This window comes from Mytilus californianus, unplaced genomic scaffold, assembly GCF_021869535.1.
Source record: "Mytilus californianus isolate M0D057914Y unplaced genomic scaffold, xbMytCali1.0.p SCAF_14, whole genome shotgun sequence".
NCBI lineage: Eukaryota > Metazoa > Mollusca > Bivalvia > Mytilida > Mytilidae > Mytilus > Mytilus californianus.
In genome coordinates, this window is record NW_026262626.1 from 40,503,209 (window position 1) to 40,527,131 (window position 23,923).

The following is a 23,923-nucleotide window of genomic DNA, read 5'->3' on the forward strand; positions in this document are numbered from 1 at the left end:
AGTTCCGTTGCTCGCTCTTAATCAAGAGAAAAAATCTGAACATCCAAAAAGCCAGAAAGGGATTTAAAACATTATAATCAACACAAAGAAAACTGAAAAAAAAGCTGTATTGCAATCTGATATCATGCAGTTCTCATAATTCCTATTGCATGTATTACTTCAAGTTTTGATTTTTTTACCTTATATTTGAATTCATAAGTCCTACAAACAACTGTTGAGTCTTTTAATTAAATTATTGATTGAATAATGAATGATTAGCTAAGCTGGTCTGTAAATAAAGTCTGAAAATGCTTTGTTTAAATAAAAGAGTGTTATTATGTCATAAAATATACTGAATCAACTTCAAATTTAATCCAAATTCATATTTAACTGCTCTAAAATGCATAGTCAATTGAACTACAAAACAAAAACCTGAGACTACTATAACAATTAACATAGAGATTGGTCACTTCCCATGTTATAGTAGTCTCAGACAAAAACAAAGCTGACTTAAATACATGTACAGTATGTTCAGAAATTTTTTGAAGAATGGACAACAATGAGATATTTATTTTTCTGATATCAGAAAAAATCTCATAGTATCAAATCAGAATGAGAGTTCTTTTTATTGAGATAATCAATTTAATCGCATTATTTACTTTAATAAAAACCTCATGATAATATCTGAATTTACAGTCATGACTTGTCAACCTCTACACTTAAAAATTTAAGGTTCCTAGGCCTAAATGTGGTTGAAATACAGACAATTTCGGTAACTTTTACAAAAAATCTCTTTTTTATGACATACCTTACAATTTCAGAATAAGCTGCATTAAGTTATATATGTATCACATATAAGAATGCTAGTTTGTATTTTAATATCATGATTATCATGATTATTGCAATAAGTTGTTATTATTCAATTAATTAAAAAAATCATCAATTATTTTTGAATTGATAGATCTGGAACTAGTACATACATTTGTTTTTTTAAACATCTATATACTATTCATTAGGGAACTTATTCAAATATATTTTGTACAAGACAATCATGGCAGTTCACAATTACAGTGGTCATTATAAACATAATGACACAATTTATACAACCAAATCTTATAAATGATATATGTTAACTGAAATCATTGCAGAATTTTTCTTTCAAATGATTTAATGTTTGTTAGTCACTTACTTTAAATACTTAACCTGTACTAAAATAAAGAGATGTGGTATGATTGCCAATGAGATAACAGTATAGAAACTATCCACCAGAGTCCAAATGTCTGTTAGCAGTTAAATTATAAGTCACTTTACAGACATCAACAATGAATACATTTCATTGTTATCAGGCAGATGAGGAAAAAGAGTAATGATAGCTTTTAGCTTACTACATGTACAAGAGAATATAAGAAATATAATAATATAAATAAGGAAATAATAGAGACAAAAAAGACAGGACTTAGCCACTGGACTATATGTAAAGTGATCCCTTACTAATCCTTAAAGGAGCTGCTGTATACTTAGAAAAAAGGTTGTTGAGGACTTGGCCACATCAATCAGCATTTTTAGACACTACATTATGGTCGATTGCAATCTGCCCTATTTGCTCCAACCTCTAATGAGTATTAAAATTAATACCTAGGGTGGGAATTAAACCCATGTATGTTCATTTACTCTTTTGTTCTCTATGTACATACATGTACATATATATGAAATATATCAAATGCAAAAAAATGCTGGAATGTAAATATGGTAATTTACATCATGTACATTATTACAGCCTCTTTTTTTAAGGACCTAGTAAAGGAGGTCCATGGACCTAGCTAGACCTATTTCTTAGGCAAGGTGTATTATATAACTCTTGAAAGTAGTTAAATGCAATTGTAAAATTAATTTTATCTGCTGTTAAACAATAATAACACGATAATGGTTATTTCTAAGTATTTAGTAACAACAGCGTGCAATTTAGGTAAACAAACATCAATAATCTACCACGTGTTTGTCTGCTGTGCTTGAATATTCAAAACGACCCATCGGGTTTATTTACACGAATTTTTGCTAAAGCAGACAGTTAAACATGTCTGTTTACCTAGTAAGTTCTATAAAAAATGCATTTGCTGTTATGACTTGTGTATGCATGGAAATATAATGAACATTACATTGATTATTTACCGTAAATATTGAATACACATCATTCCTGAGCTATACACACAAAACACATGGCACTGTTGTAACGATGGCTGGTAACGTATAGCCACTTTATAACAGTAAATCCCATTGGATAAGCTACCCTACACAGTACATAATATGCAAATTAATGATTGGATACGAATTTGTGTCAGCTCTCAAATCGATGGAAAAATGTAAACATTGGAATCCGCCATTTTGACATAGGAAACAAACTAATTTTGAATCTTGGATTAAAGGACATTGCGCACATTGCCAGCGTATCATGCATAACCAGTCATGTGCAAATATATCTTTTAATTAGTTTTATACACTTACTTTTCTATGTTTTAGTTAATTTAATGTTTTAATTTACTACAGAACGGAACATCGTTCTCAAAGACGCCGTAGAAAAAAATATAGGTGGCGCTGTCTGTGGGCGTAAACATTTTACATACGGGTACTTTTTTTGTCGACAAATTGACCTCTATCTGTCAGATTCAGGCGTTTGCCGTTCAACTGATGAATCTGATGAAGACTCTGACTGGGAAATTAATTCGAGCAGGTCAAATAGTAAATTCCAGGAGTTGACAACAATTCCTCATGACACAAGAACATGGAAACCGTATATATTGGAAAGGCTTCGCATAAGTTGGGATGATGCGCCAAAAAATCCTGAAGAATTGCTGAACATTTGTGCAACTATTCCTCCTCTCAATGAAGAATTAAAACAAGTAGCTGATTACATATCAGAAAAAATAAACATTGACCTCCCTTTTGAACAGTTAAAAGCAATGTCACTTGCAGATCTTGATTCTATTGGACAGGAGCTAGTTGATATTAAAAGCCATCTTCATAAACTTGCCACAGCAGGGAACTATTCGTAAGTGTTTTTTTTTCATTCTGCAACTAGTGAATGACCGTCCAATTCGGTTTTAATCCAGGTACATTGGCTCAACTATAAATGTTTTCCCTTATATATTTTTTTAGTGGTTTTATTATCTGTTCCAGTGTCAGCCGGTACAAGACAAGTCGGCACCTGGTCCATTGGCACCTACATGTGTAGAAAAAGTCAAATCAGCACCTGGTCAAATCGGCACCTATTTACACTCATTCCGGCACCTAATATTCTTTTCTCAATATTCATGATATTCTGTTATTAATCATGATAATGTTTTGATTGGTTTTCATTTAAATATTAAAGAACTTAGAGATACATGTACCAATTAAAAAAAATTACAGGCATCCCTTTTGTTGTTATAACAGTTTTCAGGTAGTTTTTGATTTTTTTAATTACACAAAATTTGAACAATAAAAAGAAGCCATTACCAAAGCCATTGTTTAATCCACAGATGAGGATAACAAGAAATGTATATATATAGATGATCAATCTTTCTAATTAAAATAGTTTTTTTGCTGCATTTCCTGTCCATTGCTGTCTGGCTACTTGTATAAAATGAATAATGTTGGTATTTACTAGCAATGTGCACTGTTCAATATACCTTCCAGGTTTGTATAGTGAACAATTCTATATACCGACATGGATAGTATACTGCACATAAAAATCTTGGTGCCAACGTAAATTATTTAATACAAATAGATAGTGGAAATACAAAAATACATGACTTAAAGTGTGTATATACATGTATATATATTTGTCAGCAGAAAAATCTAATTCTAACACTGTTGGGTGTAATTTTCAGACTTATATACATATATATCTGCTAACTGAGTCCCTGCGGTTTATTCATGTGAAAATTAGAAGTATTGAAGTGCCAAACTGACTTGCTGACACCATAATAGAGTGAAAATCTTTTTAAAAAATTGGAAAAAAACGGAGCATTTTACTTGCAAAACATCATGTTAACCATGAGTGCCAAAGTAAATACCTCGGGTGCCGAATTAACCAGGTCCCAATTTGACTTGGTGCTGCAATTAACTATAATCCAATGCCAGTTACCTGCACTAAGTACTAACAAGAAATTATCAGTTAATTCCAAGACTTATTGCTGAAATGTGTTTCCAGACAGGGAAATTGCAGGTACAAAAATGTAACAATAATATCATTTTTTTATTATTACCTGCAGTTTTTGAAACCTACAAAATTTTACATTTGCAAATTATGTCTTTTTTGTGTGACACATCAGGATACTTTGTATTGTCTTCATGTCATTGGCCCATATATACATTGTTTTACATACTTTTAAAACATTTATATGAATAGAAAATTATTTATTGAACATAGCAATGATGGAGTGAAAGCACATTTGTTTATACATATTTAGATTGTTTAAGCTTCCTGTACAGCCAGTGCATGCAGTATTTAGCCTTAAGTGGCATTTTGAAGCCAATATGTTTCAGTTAGTACGACTCAAGATACCCGTCATAAACTATAGATCCATATATATAGAATAGAGAATGGGGATTCAAGTCTATAATACGCAATAAACATTCTGAAAACACCAATCAGATTGAATTTCAAGTTGTTTTAGTGAATGAGTTAAACCGCTTGATCTGAGGTCAATCTCTGTAAATGAAGTCATCGAAACAATTGGTTCTTACTAATGTAATAGCATAAGGCATTGTGACATATGCATTTGCGGAAAAGTGCAGATTGTCAGTGCAGGAATTTAAAAGTCATTTATAGTGAGTTGTTTTTATCGACCCCTTATGCATTGTGTTATGGCAAAAGTGAACGTCATATTAATCAATACATCTGGAAGTTTAACCATGTTAATGTTTTTTATATCATAATTTGGCATATCAGATATTATAAGATCATTGCCTGTTTGAAATAGTTTGCAGGTAACAATAACTGCAGGTAATATTGTATATTATTGAAACCTGCAATTTCCGTATGAAGGCAGGTCCCTGTCCAGAAATAGATTTCTGGAATTAGTTTCAGAAGTAACGATAATTAATTCTTATTGTTACTTTTTGCAGATAGTCATAGCTTGAGTGCCCCTTTTAAAAGAACTCTGTTTAGATATATATTCTTGTAAAATATAAAGGGCTACCAAAAGTTTGGTATAACACTTTCCATAGGTCACGTAGGCCTGGAATTCAATTTCTTTTATGAAAAAAAAACACCAAAAAGCGAGTTTAAGGCCATGCAAAAAAGATTGTTGGTTTCCCTTAACTCTGTCAGGTCTGTTTTTACCCTCTGGGATAATTCATTATATTTAACAGATGGAAAAAAAAAGAGCAAGACCCTCTTTTAAGACAATTAACAATGATGAGATGATACTTTAGTTGTCTGCTAATTTCTTACAAATCTAACATCCCTAAACATTTGCTAAAGTTTAAAATAGCTTATAATGTGAACAAAGTTTTTTTTCTAAAATTGTCTCTCTGGTTTAGAAAAAAAATTATCTAGAGCAAAACTGCATGTGCCTCGAGGCGCTTCATTTTTTTCACACACACCCCCCCCCCCCCCCCCCCCTGCCCATCCTTCAAAATTTTCTTGTGTTTGGGGAACAATGTACAATTTTCATTGAACTTACTTGTGTGGTAAAATTTGAAGAGGAGCATGGAATTTTATTTTCAAACTTTTTTTTTTCATTTATTTTTAGGAAAGTAACTTGTGTTCAAAGCAAGCTTTTAAAATAATTTGGCTGAAAACTGTAATTTTACTAAAATTGAGGATATCATAAAGTGATGAAGTCATGTCTTGGCATGTGTATCTTCCTACAGTACATGTATGTAAGGTGTTTAAAAAAACGAGAACTTGGTATTTGTATGTCTTAATGGTATCAAACGAAATCTTTAAACATGTTAAAACACTAGAAAAGGCTAAAACGAAAATGAATGAGAACATAGGAATTGCTTTAAATTGCTCAACTTCATCCAATAAAATTTTTACCACCAATGAAAAATAAAAAAAGTATTAAAAAGATGAGAATTTATGAAGAAATAGGAATTTTCTTTTATTGATTACTCTCTCCCAAAAGTAATAAGTGTATTATTGCCAAAACATGCAAAAGGAAACAATTAATTTTGTTTTAATCTTGTCCTGATCATTCTGATGCAATGAACAAGATGAAGTAAAAGTAAAGAGAGTACAAAATGTATGTTGCAAAGCTTGTACTTAATATCAAAATCCAATATGGGCCAATTCTGCATATTATAATTATATATAATGGTTACATATATGTTAATTTATGTATCATTGTCATTTTGCTTAGTTTCTTTTGTTACCTATTCTGACATCGGACTCAGACTTCTTTTAAACTGAGTTTTACTGTGCGTATTGCATTGTGTGTTTGTTTATTCTACATTGGCTTATAGAGGTATAGGGGAGGGTTGAGATCTCACAAAACATGTTTAACACCGCCGCATTTTGGGGCCTGTCCCAAGTCAGTAGCCTCTGGCCTGTTTCATTGTATCTGATCACTTTTATCCCAAAAACAAGTAATTTATTTATGAAATAAAATTAAATATATTTTCAGTCAGTTAAAAATGAATGTTCATACTCATGGACAAGGTTTTGTGGAAGCAGTAAAGAAACTTATCTATTTCCTAAGTGTAGAAGATGCATCATATGAATCACTGTTTGTTCCAGTGTTGAGAGAATTTTGCAAAGCTTGCAGTTTCTTAGGATGGTATGTTTTATGTTTAGTATACATAAATAGCTTAATTTAAAACTTCAAACTGTTTAATGTACTTATGATTTGAGTTATAAAAAAATGTTAATCTACTAATCATCATGATCATGATTATGTTTTCCGGTATGTGCGTCCGTTCGTTCGTCTGTCCGTCTGTCCCGCTTCAGGTTAAAGTTTTTGGTCAAGGTAGTTTTTGATGAAGTTAAAGTCCAATCAACTTGAAACATAGTACACATGTTCCCTATGATATGATCTTTCTAATTTTAATGCCAAATTAGAGTTTTGACCCCAATTTCACGGTCCACTGAACATAGAAAATGATAGTGCGAGTGGGGCATCCTTGTACTATGGACACATTCTTGTTTTATTAATGACATGAATGCAAAATTTATGTTATATCAGTCAATTGAGAATTTTAGGAGTGCATTTTGATTAATATAATTATGAGTTAAATTGCTATGAGATATAAACATGCAGCAACTCAAATAGTAGAATATATTGCAACAAACATCAGAATGATGGGAACTTTTATGGTAACAGATATTCAAATGAAATTTATCTCCCTTTATCCCTTCAATATTTTCCAGTAATAATATAGAAAAAAAAGCTTAAGGATGTTAACTGCTCTTGTTTTTGACTTCTGGGAATCAATCCATGAATCTGGAATTCCATCATATACCTATACATAAAATGTTGTATTTCCCACATTACCCCCAATTTTCACATGCTAGAAATTTGAAACCCCTATATCAATTATTATTTTAAATCGAAATTCTACATTTTTTTTAATTATTATAATAACAACATAAACATGTTGACGGACCAACAGACATAAATTATTTACTTGAGGACACCACAGATCAGTCAAAATGGTCGTAGTAAAAAAAACAGACCAAAAGGCATTGAACCATCATAGCCTAACAGATTATTCCATCACAAAAAGAGAACCAGAAACAGTCATGGAAGTTTGGTCTCTGCAGTATAATGCACCAATTATAAAACAAATGGTGATGTAATTACACATTGATTTGAACACTTTCAAAAATGTGTGCAATGACAAATGAGTGACACCAGATATTTCACGATCCTTTTCACAATCTCCAAAAAAGTGATACCCATCTTTCACAATCATAAATATCAAATTTATTCAAATATTCCAATTTTGACACACTTTCTTATTATAAAGCTGCTTCAAAATAATTTTGAGAGCCACTTGAAACATTAATTAAGAAAAACATTGTTATAGAGAATAGTAATTTAGTCATTCATATAAGGAAACAAAGTATGTTTGTTGGCATTTTTTATGTCATTGTAATGTTGAAGAGCAATCTGCCTTTTTTGTAGTTTTTGTGAAAACAGCAATTCATGAAACACTTTTTTATAAGATTCTGACCATGATGTTGAATCCTATTGACCAAAAGCTTTATTATTTTCATAATTTGTCCTTAAAATGCAATAAATTAGATTATCTTTTGACCTTGCATGTGTCTTCTTGATAAGATTTCCCTCATGATCCCTTACCAGAACTTTCACAATCATTTTTCTTTATATAACAAATGACAGCCTTGGTTTTATCCATTTAGACATAGTGCCATGAAAAATTTATTCGCTTATTTCATATAGTTTAAAAACCATTTTGAAAATCTTATAAAATCCTACTTATTTTTTCATAGTTTTTGAAATAAAAAAGGTGCCAATGTTAAATGTATGAAAAACTTTCAGAGAATTATTTGCTGTCAACTTTTCATTGGCTTATATCTCGAAAAAAAACAAGGACACTGACCTTTCATTCTTTCTACATTTTTAGTTCTGTTATTTATATTCTATCAATTTATAACCATCTTTTAAAAAGCTTGTGAAACAGAGCAGAAAACATCCTTTACAGGATTTATAATTGTGAAGGAAGATCGAAGAATAAGTTAAAATAGTCACACGCATTTACAATTTATATATCATGTATATATTCATGTTGTAATTTCTTAAATAAATTTCAGTGAGGGTATTAAAAAAGAACTAATTATAGAGGGATGTCCTGTTGCTGCTTTTCCAGATTTGGAATTCCAAGCAGTAAAAATTCCATTTGGTTCTTTACAGGTCTATGCCACTGTCTCTACTGCAGAGGTAGGTTTCATATTTAATATTTTATACCTTCATGTTCCTGTAAATACTTGAATTTCAGACTATAAGTATTGGGGTCACATTTATAATCACCTTTCAATCTGTAAATGTCTATAATATGTCCTGAAGGGGGGGGGGGGGGGGAGCGCTTACTATGTAATGGTTGGTAGGGATGAGCCCCTGGAATAAGTCACTATTTTCAACAGCATTATATATGATAATAGTATTACAAAGAATATGGAGTATCCATCCATAACACAAAATCAGTATATGCACAGCAAAAAACACAAAAAGCAAAGAAACAGCACTTTTATTGCCGTTTTCATTCTCTAAGTCACAGTGAGGCCTTAACCACATAGCAAAAAACACTCAACTCACTGCAAGTTTAAGATGGCCCCTAGCACCGGCTTGAGTGGAATTCTTTGCAAAAATAATTTTGATAAGAGGTCTTTTAAGGAATTAAAGATGAAATGTATGTCAAGCTTGTGGATTACACCATAAGCATGATAAGTATCTGAAACTAATACAAAAAATTAGTTTTTTTTATTTTGGTTGAATCAATTAAAATTACTTTTGTAAATGCATCAGATTTTGTCAAATCTATTCACCTCACCATGAAATAGCATAATCGTCATAAATCATGATAGCTATATAAAGATGTATTTTTGTAAAAAAAAATCTATGATGAGGTGTTTTTTTTTATTTATTCCAAATTACATACAAAAAATGAGGGGTCTTTCAGGATGTCTCAACTGCTCACCCATTAATCAAAAAGATAAAAAAAATAAATGTGGATAGTGTCCACATGTGGACACAGATGATGCCCCTGCTTGCATATCATATAATTATAAAGGGACATAACTGCAGAACGGTAAAAGTGACGCTACCCAAATTTGAACTTGATCTGAGTTTTGTGGTAATAAGCATTGTTTGTAAGTCTCATAACATTTGGTTAAGGCTAACTTCAGTAGAGAACAGAAACTAAAAATTCAGCATTTTTACTATTTGTAAACACGCATAACTCTAGAACAGTTGTGTATAAGTTTTATAACATTTGGTTGAGACAAACTAAAGTTAGAGAAAGGAAACGAAAAATTCAGCAATTTTTATGTTTATAAAGGGACATAACTCAAGAATGGTAAACGTGTTCTCACCAAATTTCGTACTTATTCTGTATTATGTAGTAAAAAGCATTGTGTATAAGTTTCATAACATTTGGTTGAGGCAAACTAAAGTTAGAAAATGGAAACAAAAAAATTGTACTTGATCTTAGTTTTGTGGTAATGAATATTGTGTATAGGTTTCATAATGTTTGGTTAGGGCAAACTTAAGTTACAGAATGGAAACTAAAAATTATGCAATCTTACATTTATAAAGGGGCATAATTCAATAATGGTTGAAGTGACACTACCTAAATTCAACTTGAGCTGTGTTTTATCATTGGAAGTCAAAATTAAACATTGCATTGCATAAAGCTTTGATTGTAGTTGATTCAATTATAATCATGGGCAAAGGAAGATATCTCCAATTTTAAAAATTACTTGATATTTAAAAGAAAATAAAAACTTTGCAATTTTTCTATTTGTAATGGGGCATAACTCTAGAACGGTTAAAGTGACGCCACCAAAATTCAAACTTGATCTGTGTTTTGTGGTAATAAGTATTGTGTATAAGTTTCATAACATTTGGTTGAGGCAAACTTAAGTAAGAGAACGGAAACTAAAAATTCAGCATTTTTTTCTATTTGTAAACACGCATAACTCTAGAACAGTTGTGTATAAGTTTTATAACATTTGGTTGAGACAAACTAAAGTTAGAGAAAGAAAACGAAAAATTCAGCAATTTTTATGTTTATAAAGGGACATAACTCAAGAATGGTAAACGTGTTCTCACCAAATTTCGTACTTATTCTGTATTATGTAGTAATAAGCATTGTGTATAAGTTTCATAACATTTGGTTGAGGCAAACTTAAGTTAGAGAACGGAAACTAAAAATTTGCAATTTTTCCATTTATAAAGGGGCATAACTCTAGAATAGTTAAAGTGACGCCACCAAAATTCAAACTTGATCTGTGTTTTATGGTAATAAGCATTGTGTATAAGTTTCATAACATTTGGTTGAGGCAAACTTAAGTTAGAGAACGGAAACCAATTTTGGGACGTATGTACGTACGAACAGACGGACAAGGGTAAAACTTAATGTCCCCACCACTACGGCCGGGGCATAAAAAAAAGAATCTGTCAATCCATTTTTTTTTTTATAAATATCCAGTAATAATTCAATTTCTTTTGGGGTCAAAACCTATACCCATTTTACAGAAATTTCTCTAGGTATAAAAATAAGATGTTGTTTGATTGCCAATGAGACAACTGTTAACCATAAACCAAATGATATGAACCGGATCATTTATATATAAAAACAAAGATATAGTATAATTGCCAATGGGACAAATATTCAACAGATTCCAAATGAAGTGGATTAAATTGAAGCATTAATTTTCTATAGATTACCGTATGGGTCCAACAATGAGAAAAACCCATACCGTATAGTCAGCTATAAAAGGCCCAGACAGGACAAAATGTGAATTCAATTCGAACGAAAAAACTAAGGGCATAATTTATGACAAACAATGAATGAAAAACAAATATAACAGATAGCAACCAACCACTTAAAGATCATTTGGTATACATCACCTGATCAAGATTGATAACTCATGGGCACTGTCAAACTTTTTGTTGCGATGATCATTGTTTGAAAAATATTTGACATGGCAATTTCTGTGACAAATTCTTTCATCCGTCAAAAGAAAGTCATTGAAATTAACACAAGCTCTTTTTTGATAGACATGATAGAGATTGTGCAAAATATTAAAAAATAGAATCTAAACTTAATATGATACAACATGTATTTTGTATAGTTGGAAGAGTTAACTTAATATGATGCTACATGTATTTTGTATAGTTGGAAGAGTTAACTTAATATGATGCTACATGTATTTTGTATAGTTGGAAGAGTTAACTTAATATGATGCTACATGTATTTTGTATAGTTGGAAGAGTTAACTTAATATGATGCTACATGTATTTTGTATAGTTGGAAGAGTTAACTTAATATGATGCTACATGTATTTTGTATAGTTGGAAGAGTTAACTTAATATGATACTACATGTAATTTGTATAGTTGGAAGAGTTAACTTAATATGATGCTACATGTATTTTGTATAGTTGGAAGAGTTAACTTAATATGATGCTACATGTATTTTGTATAGTTGGAAGAGTTAACTTAATATGATACTACATGTAATTTGTATAGTTGGAAGAGTTAACTTAATATGATACTACATGTATTTTGTATAGTTGGAAGAATGTGATGATTTGCACACAAGACCAAACACAAGACTTAACCCAGACCAAAGAGAGTCGGTAAGCTGTAAGTTTCTTCCTTGGCATTTAAAAGGAGCAGCTCAGCATGCTGGTCAGCTGTTGCTGGAAGTTAAAAGATCTGCTTTTAAGCCATGCAGTTTTGGAATTATGTTTATTGGATCAAAGGTATAAACATGTATGCATGTGTTGATGCAGTACTCTTATAATTACTTGAAGTTAAGGGGGCACAGAACACATAAGGGAGTTAACTCTTAAAAAATCAGCTAAACGTTTTAATCACATACTATAAGTAAAGAGAATCAAGCTTCTCAATGATCAAAGTTAGTGCTTGTCAAATTGCTATGTAAGAAATTATTCCTGTGAAAAGGGGCGAAAGATACCAAAGGGACATTTAAACTTATTAGTTGAAAATAAACTGACAACGCTATAGCAAACAAGAAAAAGAAAAATAACAAAAGACAGAACACAAAACACAACATAGAAAACTAAAGACCAAAAACTCGGGGTGATCTTGAGGGTAAATTGTGTGAATTTTGTATATTTTTGTCAACAGGTCAAACGAGAAAACTATTTATGTACAAAATAATGAACAAAAAACAAATATGTTTATCAAAAAACAAATATGATAAACAGCAACAAACGACAAGCACTGAATTACAGGCTCCTGACTTTGGGAAGGGCACATACAGAATGTGGCAGGGTTAAACTAGTTTGAAGGCACCAACCCTCCCCTAACCTGGGACAGTGGCGTAACAGTACAGTATAAGAACAAACTATAAAAATCAGTTGAAAAGGGCTTTACTCATCAGATCGATACAAAGTAGAAATACAAGACCGGACATGGCAGGGTACTTATACATCCCTTACAACAAAAAAAGACACTAAATACAGATCTGAGAGTACTCGCAGTTATTGACAGCTAGTTCATAGCCAATAACAACTAATAAAAAAATCATGCATCTAAGACAAAAATATCAATCAGTATCAAACATCCAATGTATTTAGTATAAAGATGTCATTAACAGTTAGAGAAAACATGACCTTGTGTAATGCCAAGATACAGGATTTGAGAGCCATGAATGTGCATATGTATAAAAAAATCAATATTTAGTTTGATTTTGATTTACTGATAACAAAATTAATATTAATACCAATAAAAAAAAATTCAAAGATCTAATGACAGTGTTGAATTGGTAACCTTTTAGAATAAGTGTATTTAAAGTTTATTGGAAGTGTGTCTAAATTTCGTGGCTTGGTAAACAACATCTCCGTAAAAATTAGGATGTGCTATCCTGTTTGAATTAAGTTTTCTACATGTACAACCAAACTTCCAAACCAAATCTTCATATCTATGGAAAAATTTAGTAAAGGTTTCAAGTAATCTGTGGTAACAAAATTCCTGACATAATAATTTACCAGTAATACATAGATTACGTTTACTGACATCCAAAATGTCACAACAGTCACGGGCATAGCCAACGAGTTGAAATCTAGGACAGTTATTGACCTCATCTTCATGGTTCATTGTTCAATGTTAAGTTTGTGTTTGGGTCTTTTTTCAAGTACTAGAAGCAATAGGTCATCTATATTTGATGTATGGATGATTTTAAGGTGTACAAAGTTAAATCACAAAAATACTGAACTCCGAGGAAAATCCAAAACAGAAAGTCCCCAATCAAATGGCAAAATCAAAAGCACAAACACATCAAACGAATGGACAACAACTGTCATATTCCTGACTTGGTACAGGTATTTTCTTATGTAGAAAATGGTGTATTGAACCTGGTTTTATAGCGCTAAACCTCTCACTTGTACGACAGTCGAATCAATTTCCATTATATTGACAATGATGCGTGAACAAAATGTCACAAATAGGGGTACAAAAACAACACGGACCTCACCAAAAACTAAGGGTGATTTCATGTGCTCCGGAAGGGGAAGCAGATTCTGCTCCACATGTGGCACCCTTCGTGTTGCTCATGTTGTCACAAAGCCGGTAAATAGTATAATTCGGTAGGTCACATTCGTGAAAATGGAAGGGGACTGTAATTACGACAAAAAGAACACATCCGGTATCATCCGTATAACGAATATTCCATAACAGTCAACCAACCCGTGATGGCGTCCGTAATATTTACGAAGTAATGACTACAACTTCACCATCTGAATCTCCCAGTTTACAATGAAAAGGTCACAATTGGGAAGCTGAAATCATCTCTTTTGTCGTAAAGTTGTGTTTTCAACCGACCCTCATAGTCAATTTCTAGATATAAGTCCTAATCAAATGGCAAAATCAAAAGCTCAAAAACATCAAATGAATAGATAACAACTGTCATAATCCTGACTTGGTACAGGCATTTTCTTATGTAGAAAATAGTGGATTGAACCTGGTTTTATAGCGCTAGGTCAATGATTTGTAGGTCAATGATATGTACATGTATGTCTGGCAGGTATCATTTGACCATGACCTCATTTTCATCATTGATCATTGATAAGTTTTTGTGTTTTGATCTGTTTTTCAAATATTTTAAGCAGTTGGTCAACTATATTTGGTGTATGGAATGATTGTAAGGTGTTAATGTCTGTCTGGCAGGTAGCATGCGATCTTGACCTCTTGATCTTGAAAATTCATGTTTCTTTAGTCAATGGTATTTTTATTTTTTGGTCTGTTTTTCAAATACTATAAGCAGTAGGTCAAATAAATTTGGTGTATGAAATTATTGTAAGATGTACATGTTTGTCTGGCAGGTATAATCTGACCTTGGAACTCAATGTTATGGTGCATTAGACAATTATAAGTTTTTGTCGTCGTTTGGTCTGTTTTTCAATAACCATAAGCATTAGGTTACCTATACTTGGTATATTGAATAATTGTTGTCTGACAGTATTTATTTGACCTTGATCTCACTGCCATTGATGTTTAAGAATGTAACTTTTATGTGGTACTTGTAGTAAAACCTTTATCCTTAAGACTTTCAACAAAAAAACAATGGTCAGTAAATCAGGTGAGACATTTCAGCATGTGCACTCTTGTTTTTGTATACGTGGTCTCTCTGACTAAAATTGATAAGTATCTTATAAGATGTTTTTGTCTCGCCTTGACGGAGCCAAAAAGGGAGACATAGGTATGCTGTTTCTGGCGTCGGCAAAAACAACGACGACGACCGTGGCAGCGGCGGCGTCAACAATGTATTAGTTTGTGATTAGGTCTAGTTTATTGTGAACCACTAATGGTAGGTCAATGATATTTGGGATGCAGTTGTATTAGCATTGGCACATCTCATTACCATGCAGATTGTTTTGTCCCTCCCCCTTAGTTATGCTCTATTGACTTTGAAACTTTTGCTTAGTTTTCATGTATTAGTTTGTGATTAGGTCAGTTTATGGGGAACCACTAGTGGCATATCAATGATATTTGGTATGCAGTTGAATAAGCATTGGCATATTGCATTTCCATGAAGATTATTTGGCACCGCTCCCTCAGTCATGCTCTATTGACTTTGGAACTGTTGCTTAGTTTTCATGTATAAGTTTGTGATTAGCTATAGGTCAGTTTAAGGGGGACCTTTAGTGGTAGGTCAATGATAATTGGTATGCAGTTGTATAAGCATTATCACATCTCATTTCCATGGAGAATTTTTGGCCCTTACCCCTCAGTCATGGTCTATTGACTTTGAAACTTTTGCTTAGTTTTCATGTACTAGTTTGTGATTAGGTCAGTTTAAGATGAACCACTAATGTTAAGTCAATGATATTTGGTATGCAAATGTATTGGCATTGGCAAATTTCATTTCCATGGAGATTATATAACCTCACCCCCTCATTATGGTTCATGTACTTTGAATTTTTTACATAGTTTACAAGTTAATGTTTGTGTATAGCTTTGTTTAAAGGGAACGACTTATGAAAAGTCAATGGTATTTGGTAGGCAGTTGTATTAGCATTGGCACATCTCATTTCCATGGAGATTGTTTAGCCCTGTACCTTCAGTCATGGTTCATTGATTTTGAATATTTGCATAACTTACATGTTAAAATATTGCTATTTTAATTTCAACATTTGCATTATCAAAATAACAAATAGGCGAGACATATCTCTGTGTTAACAGTTTATTTATTCTTATTTTACAGATTATGCTGACATGTCTTGAAGTCAGTTCATATTATTTAAATCATATAGGAGACAGATTGATGGAAGAGGACAAAGGAAAGCTGCACTACTCAGACTTGTTTGATATTTTTAAGGCTGGCGATCGAAAGGTTTTGGTCAATGCCTTCCTCAGATTAGCACAAGCTCAGTCAGTAATGATTTAAATGATACTGATAATGAGATGTATTGATAAAGAATAAGGACATCTATTGTGCTCGCATTCTGAACAACAGAAATGGGGAATGTTGAACATAGCAGCTTTTTTTATTGGAGAAGATGTGAAAATATTCCCCTACTATGTGGTTGTAGAATATGAACACTCATAAAAATGATAAAGTTCTGACAAATGTCTGATTTATTTGTCAAACGCTCAAATAGTCAGTGCTGGACACTGTAAAAACTATATATATACTCTAACAGTGAATTGAATAAACTTAATCTCATTACAATAGAAATATGTTGTCACTTTACAATTTCTTTTTGTAAATATAGAATAATTTATGATTTTTTAAAGAAAAAATGCATAAATCATAATGATTCTTAATTATTGTTTTCTTGTAAATCAGACTGTTGATTTCTCCTTTAAATTGTTTCTCGATTTGTCATCTTGGGACCTTTAATTGCTTAATCAACATAACAGTGTGAGTTTTGTTCATTCTTGAAATCTGTACAATGACCTATAACTGTTTTCATTTCGTCTTTTGTGGATACTAGTCTTATTTTCAATTATACCACATTCCTCTATCACTGTCTTCATTGCTACAGTGTTGAAAAGTGGTGCTGTCAACAATTTGTCAAAGTTAGGGATTGCCAAATTAAGATCATCTTCCAATGTAGTCTGCATAAATGACCATGTAAAGCCTTAATATTTCTATCTCTCTCTTTGTTTATATGGTTACAGATTATACCTAGTTGTTGAAAGAGTCTGGAAAAGCTATGACCAATATTTCAAGAATATTTTCAATTCCATTGTCCAGCAAAACTGCTGTATTAGGAACATTTCTCTATTCAAACATTGGTTTTCTTAATTTGGTGATCTATTGCCATGACTTAGAATCTGTCGTCTATTGTCCATCATGAAAAATTTCAAAAATCGTCCACTGCCTGCAACTGCAAGACTAATTTTAATCGAAAAAGGGCTGAATCACCCTTTAGTGTATCTAAAATAAAGTTCATGTTTTTTTTATTCCTTTCAAATCTTTCAAAATGTCAAGATATGCCTATTTTCTATTTTTCCTGAAGATTAAATGTATATGGCTCTGCATTTTCAGTCCATTGATTGAAATTTTTGCATAGTTTTATGATGCAGTTGAGAATTTGTTGGTCTTAAGGGGAGATAACACTTTTATTCTCCCATGGCCTTATTTGGTGTGAAGTTGTTTTGGCATTGGCACAATTAAATTTTTATGGAGAACATTTTGACAAGCCTTGTCATTCGTGATCCATTTAGTATGCTCAGATACATGCTAAAGGTTTGATTAGGTTAGGTTCATAGCAGAACTTTCAAAATTTCAAAATCTTCCTTCTCAAAAATTATCAGAAGACAAATATTAGCCCTTCACTATTGCGGTAGAAACTTGATGGCGAAAATTATTAGGAATTCAAGGTCTACAAATATGCCAGTATGACTGACATCATAAGTTGTATCCTTAGCGAGTAATAACCCCTTAATGACGAGTTTTACTTAAGTTTTTTTTTTTGTGGGTAATGAAAAGTGTAAAAAGTAAAATAACAAAAATACCGAACTGCAAGGAAAAATCAAATCGGAAAGTCCCTTATAAAATGGTAAAATCAAAAGCTCAAACACATCAAACGAATGCAAAACAACTGTCATATTTCGACTTGGCTTTGGCATTTCCTTATGTCGAAAATGGTTGATTAAACCTGTTTTTATAGCTAGCTAAACCTCTCACTCGTATGACAGTCGCTTAATAGATAGGTACATGTTGTAACATTATGAACAGTAAAAATAAACTGTTGACACATATTTCTCTCCTTTATATAATTTTGATAGACTAATGCAAATTAAAATGATGAGACTTCAGAATGTAATCTGTGCAAAACATTCATAGTCAATGAACCATACATGATGGTGTAGGGTTGAATAACCTCGTTTGTAATGAGAAATACAAATGTAAATATTACTGCATTACAAATACTGGGGATGCAATCGGTGTATATCAGTCGCTACTAAAAAACAACATTAGGATAAAACTGCAGTTTTTGGCATATTTCCTAACTAGCTTTAGAGCAGTTGGATCAATACTGATAAGTTAACAATAATCTGCAGATCTAGATATATTTATCTATAATACACCATCATTTTGGAGTAATTGCAACATAAATGTTAATTTTCAGCAAAATTCACAGTTTTTATTTATGAATATCTAGAAAGAAACTTTAAATAGTAAAAATGACCAGAACAAAAAGCTCTACAAACGAGCCAACATGACCAAATTCATCTATTATCCCTGTATATGAGTTATTGTCCTTGAATAATGATTGTTAATCAATTTTTGCTTAAACTAGTAGATAGAGAAAAGTGTTAATTGTAAAAGTGACCAGCAAAACAATATCTACAAATAAGTCAGGATCAACATGACCGAAATTGTCATTTGACCACTTATAGAAAATATTGCTATTAAAAGCCAAAAGCTTGATTTTTGTCGAGCCTAGGTGGTCGAGTGATCTAGCGCGTCGGGCATAGTGCAAGGCGATTTGGTGACACGATATCTCAGTAGCATGAGTTCGAATCCCGGCCAGGGAAGAACAAAAAATTTGCTTCCGCAAATTTACAGATTTAACATTGTTAGGCTGTTATTTAGACGAATTATATATATATATATATGGGTTTAAGAACATCCGTTGTTCGACCTGCTAGTCAAATGCGTTTTGTTAAAATATACTTTTTCACATTTTTTTGGTCTTTTGGAAAATGTTGTTTGTGCTGTATTTAGACCCTCTACCAAGAAATTTGTTTTGCATGCACACGTATAAAAACTGCGGTTTTTATCCAACGCAATCATAGGTTTGAACGTTGTTTTTAATTTAGACTTATTCTAAAAGGTTACCAATTCAACACTGTAATTAGATCATTAAATATTGTTTTTATTGGTACTAATATTGATTTTGTTTATTTATTTGGGGTGTTTAAATACGCAGCCACTGTTTTAATTACTCTACCGTTGTCAAATTTGAAATATTATACAAGCTTAGATCGGTTAGTGCTGTTTATTGGGAATGTATTTCCACGCAGTTGTTGTAACATCTTAACTGCCGTCACCTTTGGAATTTTAAAGTTGTGCAAGCTCATATCGCAAACTATTACTATTTTTATTTTAGGTATGTCGTTGCGCCGTGTTTGGAAATTTTAGAATTGTACTAGCGTCTCTATGATGTTCTGGTAAAACTATAGATTGCTATATATATAGTTTTATAATCAGAATAGGTTGATAAGATTCATTTTACATCGTGATCTTACTGATGAAGGATATCTGTTATCCGAAATATTTATAGTTACATTAGTTCATTTTATTGTTATTTTTTGGTGATGTTGTACCCTTTTAGACTGGTTATATATATATATATATATATATGCCTTTCCTATGCCGAGATAGCTATATATATATATATAATTTACAGTTGTCACTACACATAGGCAGACATACATATATATAAATTTACAGTGATTGTATGCTTCTAAAAATAGAACAGCATCCTGTAATTATACTGAAGAGATGAGTAGATGATAATTTCTGTATACTTAAAAATACTTTGTGTATTGCGTCTAGATGTCCTTGTTTAATTCCTACGAGTAGGTAACACTTCCCGAAACGAAAGCTGATTTTTATCAGCTATAGTTAGAGGAGGGGATAAGGCGTCTGCGCAATGCTAGGCGGTGTTGTCGTAGAAGTATGAAGTGAAAAGTACAGGTTCCAGGCCCGGCCGGGGAGGAAGTAAAGAATCAAATCTACTCTAACATTGTTAGGTTGATTTTTTAGGCACTTTATATATATACAAGTCTAAATTGAAAACAACGTTCAAACCTATGATTGCGTTGGATAAAAACCGCAATTTTTATACGTGTGCATGAAAAACAAATTTCTTAGTAGAGGGGTCTAAATACAACACAAACAACATTTTCCAACAGACCAAAAAAGTGAAAAAGTATATTTTAACAAAACGCATTTGACTGGCAGGTCGAACAACTGATGTTCTTAAACCCTGTTGACTGCCATTGGCGATTGCCAAATAAACGGATCACAAGATGTAACAAAATGGATCTTATAATTAATTTATTACCAAACAGAATATATATAACACTAAGCTATGCATAAGAATTAAACTGTCCCATTTTAGTTGAAATGTCTGTTATATCAGAAATCTTCTATTATGTATTATATTTCATTTACAATATTTTTCCTGATGTATTCACGAACGTTGTACCTTCAATTACACAATGTCATATTTATCATATGTGCTAATATTTTTTTTAATTTGACAAAATACGAATTTGTTCATCGACTGCGAAACGTTGATTCGTTTTTTTTTTTTTAACCCAAAGACGAAACTCGTTCACGTATAGACATTGTAGATGAATTTATAAAGGATGTTTTGCATTGGTTTTTTTAAAAGGTCATGCAACTAAGAAAACTTGCTTTAAATATGATTAAAGGTCTACTCTTATTAAAAATCTAAATATAAGTTATGGGCTATTAGTATATCTTATTATATCTATAATCTTTGCCTCTCTGACATAATGCAGCACCAAATGAATGCTAGATTTCTGTTCTATCAATTATACGAAGTTTCTGCATTAACGGTCTTTGGCCCTTTGTCTAACTAAAAAAAAGCAGGGTACTGCATAAAAACAGTACTTTCTCATACCACCAACACATTATCAGGACAAATACTTTTATAATTTGCATTTTTGTCATAAATTATACGGGACCAGGAGCTGGCGTTGGAGCGCTCACAAAAGAAGAAAAAAAGAAATAAGGATAACATTTAAGACACTTTTGTATGAAAATAAAGTCCTCCTATCCCTAATTTTGAGAAGCGCCTCCCCTAACATTAAATCACGGTCCCCGCCTGCTACAATATAACTTTGATCCTAAGACATGTCACGTGTTTAAAACTTCTTTACAATTCATTAACTTTTTAACAACTCGAACAACAAATTTTCAATTGTGTTGGGCACGCGACGTGCCTTCGGAGACTTTTGATGACATTGACCTCTGAACTCAGTAACTGAGTGTAGTGGTTTTTGTAAAAGTCGTACAATACATCTGTTTGAATTAAACTTAATTTAACTTCATTTAATTGGAGTATATTCATTTTTGACATCTGTTGCGTTATGTTTTGTGGAGTAGTACGTGACAGATTAATGGAACTGAAGTATTTTGTGAAGAATAAAAAAAAAAGTTATTTCCTACAAACGATTAAAAACAAAGAGACGCAAAGCAGCCCAATTTGAATATTGGATGCATTTTTTCCTTTGGTCAAATCTAAGTTTTAATGATAGGACTTTTAAACGTAGTTAGTTTCAACTTTGTGTCCTATGTTTTCGTGTTTACTGTTGTCAGTATAAGGCAATAGATGAACATTTAAAATATAAAAGAGATATGGAGGCAACTTTTCGCCAAAGACCAAAAGAGATGTGTAATCATTTCCCTTCGAATATTTATGTTTCACAATTTTCTTGTGGGAAAAGGTAAACCTTTATTGAGTGATGTTATAATAGAAAGCATGCATGCATATGGAACGCCACAACTGTCTTATGTGAAACTCTGATATTACGTTATGTTGTTTTATTATTGCTTGATGATATTTTCTCTTTACATAATATGATTTTGATATTACGTAATGTTTTGATACAACTCAATATGGAATAGTCATTACTTAATGATATTTCGATATTAGACGATATGGTTTCGTATTGACTTGATATAGTTTTGTCATTACTTAGTATGGTTTTGTCATTACTCGATGTGGTTTCACCATTATTTAATGTGGTTGTGTCATTAGGCAATGTGGTTTTAACATTACTTGATGCAGTGTATATGAAGTGCGAATAGTTCATTTTCACTGTTGTATGCGAGTATGTCTATTGTAGAATAAAGGATGATGGGAAAAACTGCGTTTGTTTACTTTTTGAAAATACAAAATAATAGATTTGAATGTATGTTTTAACAGAATTTCATTAGAATTTAACTTTTTATGTATAATAAGAGGATTAAAGTCCAAAAAAGTGTTATTAAAGCAGCAGAATCCATAATATTGATTACTGAATGCGATTCATTTTAATTATAGATGCGATGAATTATCACTGTAAGTGCAATCATTTCTGATGTGGAATTTTTTGAAATGCGATGAATTTTCATTGTCGTTTTATATGATTATTCGACATACAACAACTGAAAATAGTTTTTAAATTACTTTAATATTGATGATATTTACAATTTGAAATGCAAGCTAGTCGTAGATGCTTACTTTAATATAGATGGGTATAACCACGTTTTTATCATGAATATTCAAATATTGTTGGTGAGTTTGCTACTAGCTTGTCATGGATCCGAAAATTTACTGGAGCAGAACATCCATGAATATTACGTTTTTCTACGACGAATTTTCTTTGAAAAGTTTTATAACTCGCTTAAAAAAGCTTTGAACATTTGTCACGCCGTGTCATACATATTTCTACCGTATTGATAGGCTTTTGCACAACGAACAGTACAAGACTGTACAACGAACGGTACTAAAGAAACAAAACAAACCACAAAGAGAATGAATCGTACAGTGTCAAAATTTTGAGGTCAGTGATTCAAGTAAATGTCTTCAAATAAAATTAAAACAACGGGTTTCTCATTCGTATTATGTATTTTAACAACAACAAAGCACAAAATACACGGTCACATTTAGTGAAAGAGCCAACCAACTATGCTCTATTTGTAGTTTAATCAAGTTTCAGTTACACATAGTGTTTGTTTCGCGATGTTTACAAGTAATTCACAGACCTGTCTATTTAAAATAGTCACAACGTGTTCATGTAATATAAATGATATACAATGTTGCCAGGAGAAGTAAACTTTGTTTTCATAAACATTGAATACTTAACTGAACAGTTAGTCTATTAGTCTTTAGTGTAAATATAAGAACGGTATATCTACCAACATTGCTTCGCGATGTAGCGATTAACGTCCGGAATCAACTGTACGGCGGTTATATCCCGTGGTATAGAACCATTTTAACATGTAACAATAAACTTTTCAATATTTCTTTGTATTCTCACAATTGCGTATGGCTTATTTGTAACACCGACTTATAAGAAATTCAAGCATATTTAAGGTGACTCGACTGTTGCTCGAACTTTCTTTACTGTATAAGATTTATACACAATGGCATGATAAATATCAATTATCCAGTCATCCAAGCGTCAATTGTTTGTGCAAGATGAAAACGTTTCCACTCATTCAATCGTGAAATGAAGATCGTTTTGTGAATGCTCTTTGTTATCTCAAATGCA

The 23,923-nt window shown here is 31.9% G+C and overlaps 1 protein-coding gene across 1 annotated transcript; it reads left to right on the forward strand.

The window, feature by feature from the left end:
* The first annotated feature begins 2,670 nt into the window (after positions 1-2,670).
* LOC127724535 (uncharacterized) lies at positions 2,671-16,942 on the forward strand. Its single transcript, XM_052231517.1, has 5 exons — positions 2,671-3,025; positions 6,591-6,743; positions 8,741-8,867; positions 12,223-12,414; positions 16,380-16,942. Exons 1-5 carry the CDS (start codon positions 2,937-2,939, stop codon positions 16,560-16,562), a joined length of 744 nt encoding a protein of 247 aa, XP_052087477.1. The 5' UTR covers positions 2,671-2,936; the 3' UTR covers positions 16,563-16,942.
* The last annotated feature ends 6,981 nt before the right edge of the window (positions 16,943-23,923 follow it).

Bases quoted from the DNA above. Each gene is read 5' to 3' on its own strand.
- LOC127724535 (XM_052231517.1), top strand. From the start codon at position 2,937: ATGTCACTTGCAGATCTTGATTCTATTGGACAGGAGCTAGTTGATATT. The intron at 8,868-12,222 runs GTAGGTTTCATA...TATTTTGTATAG, and splicing joins CCACTGTCTCTACTGCAGAG to TTGGAAGAATGTGATGATTT. The intron at 12,415-16,379 runs GTATAAACATGT...CTTATTTTACAG, and splicing joins TTATGTTTATTGGATCAAAG to ATTATGCTGACATGTCTTGA.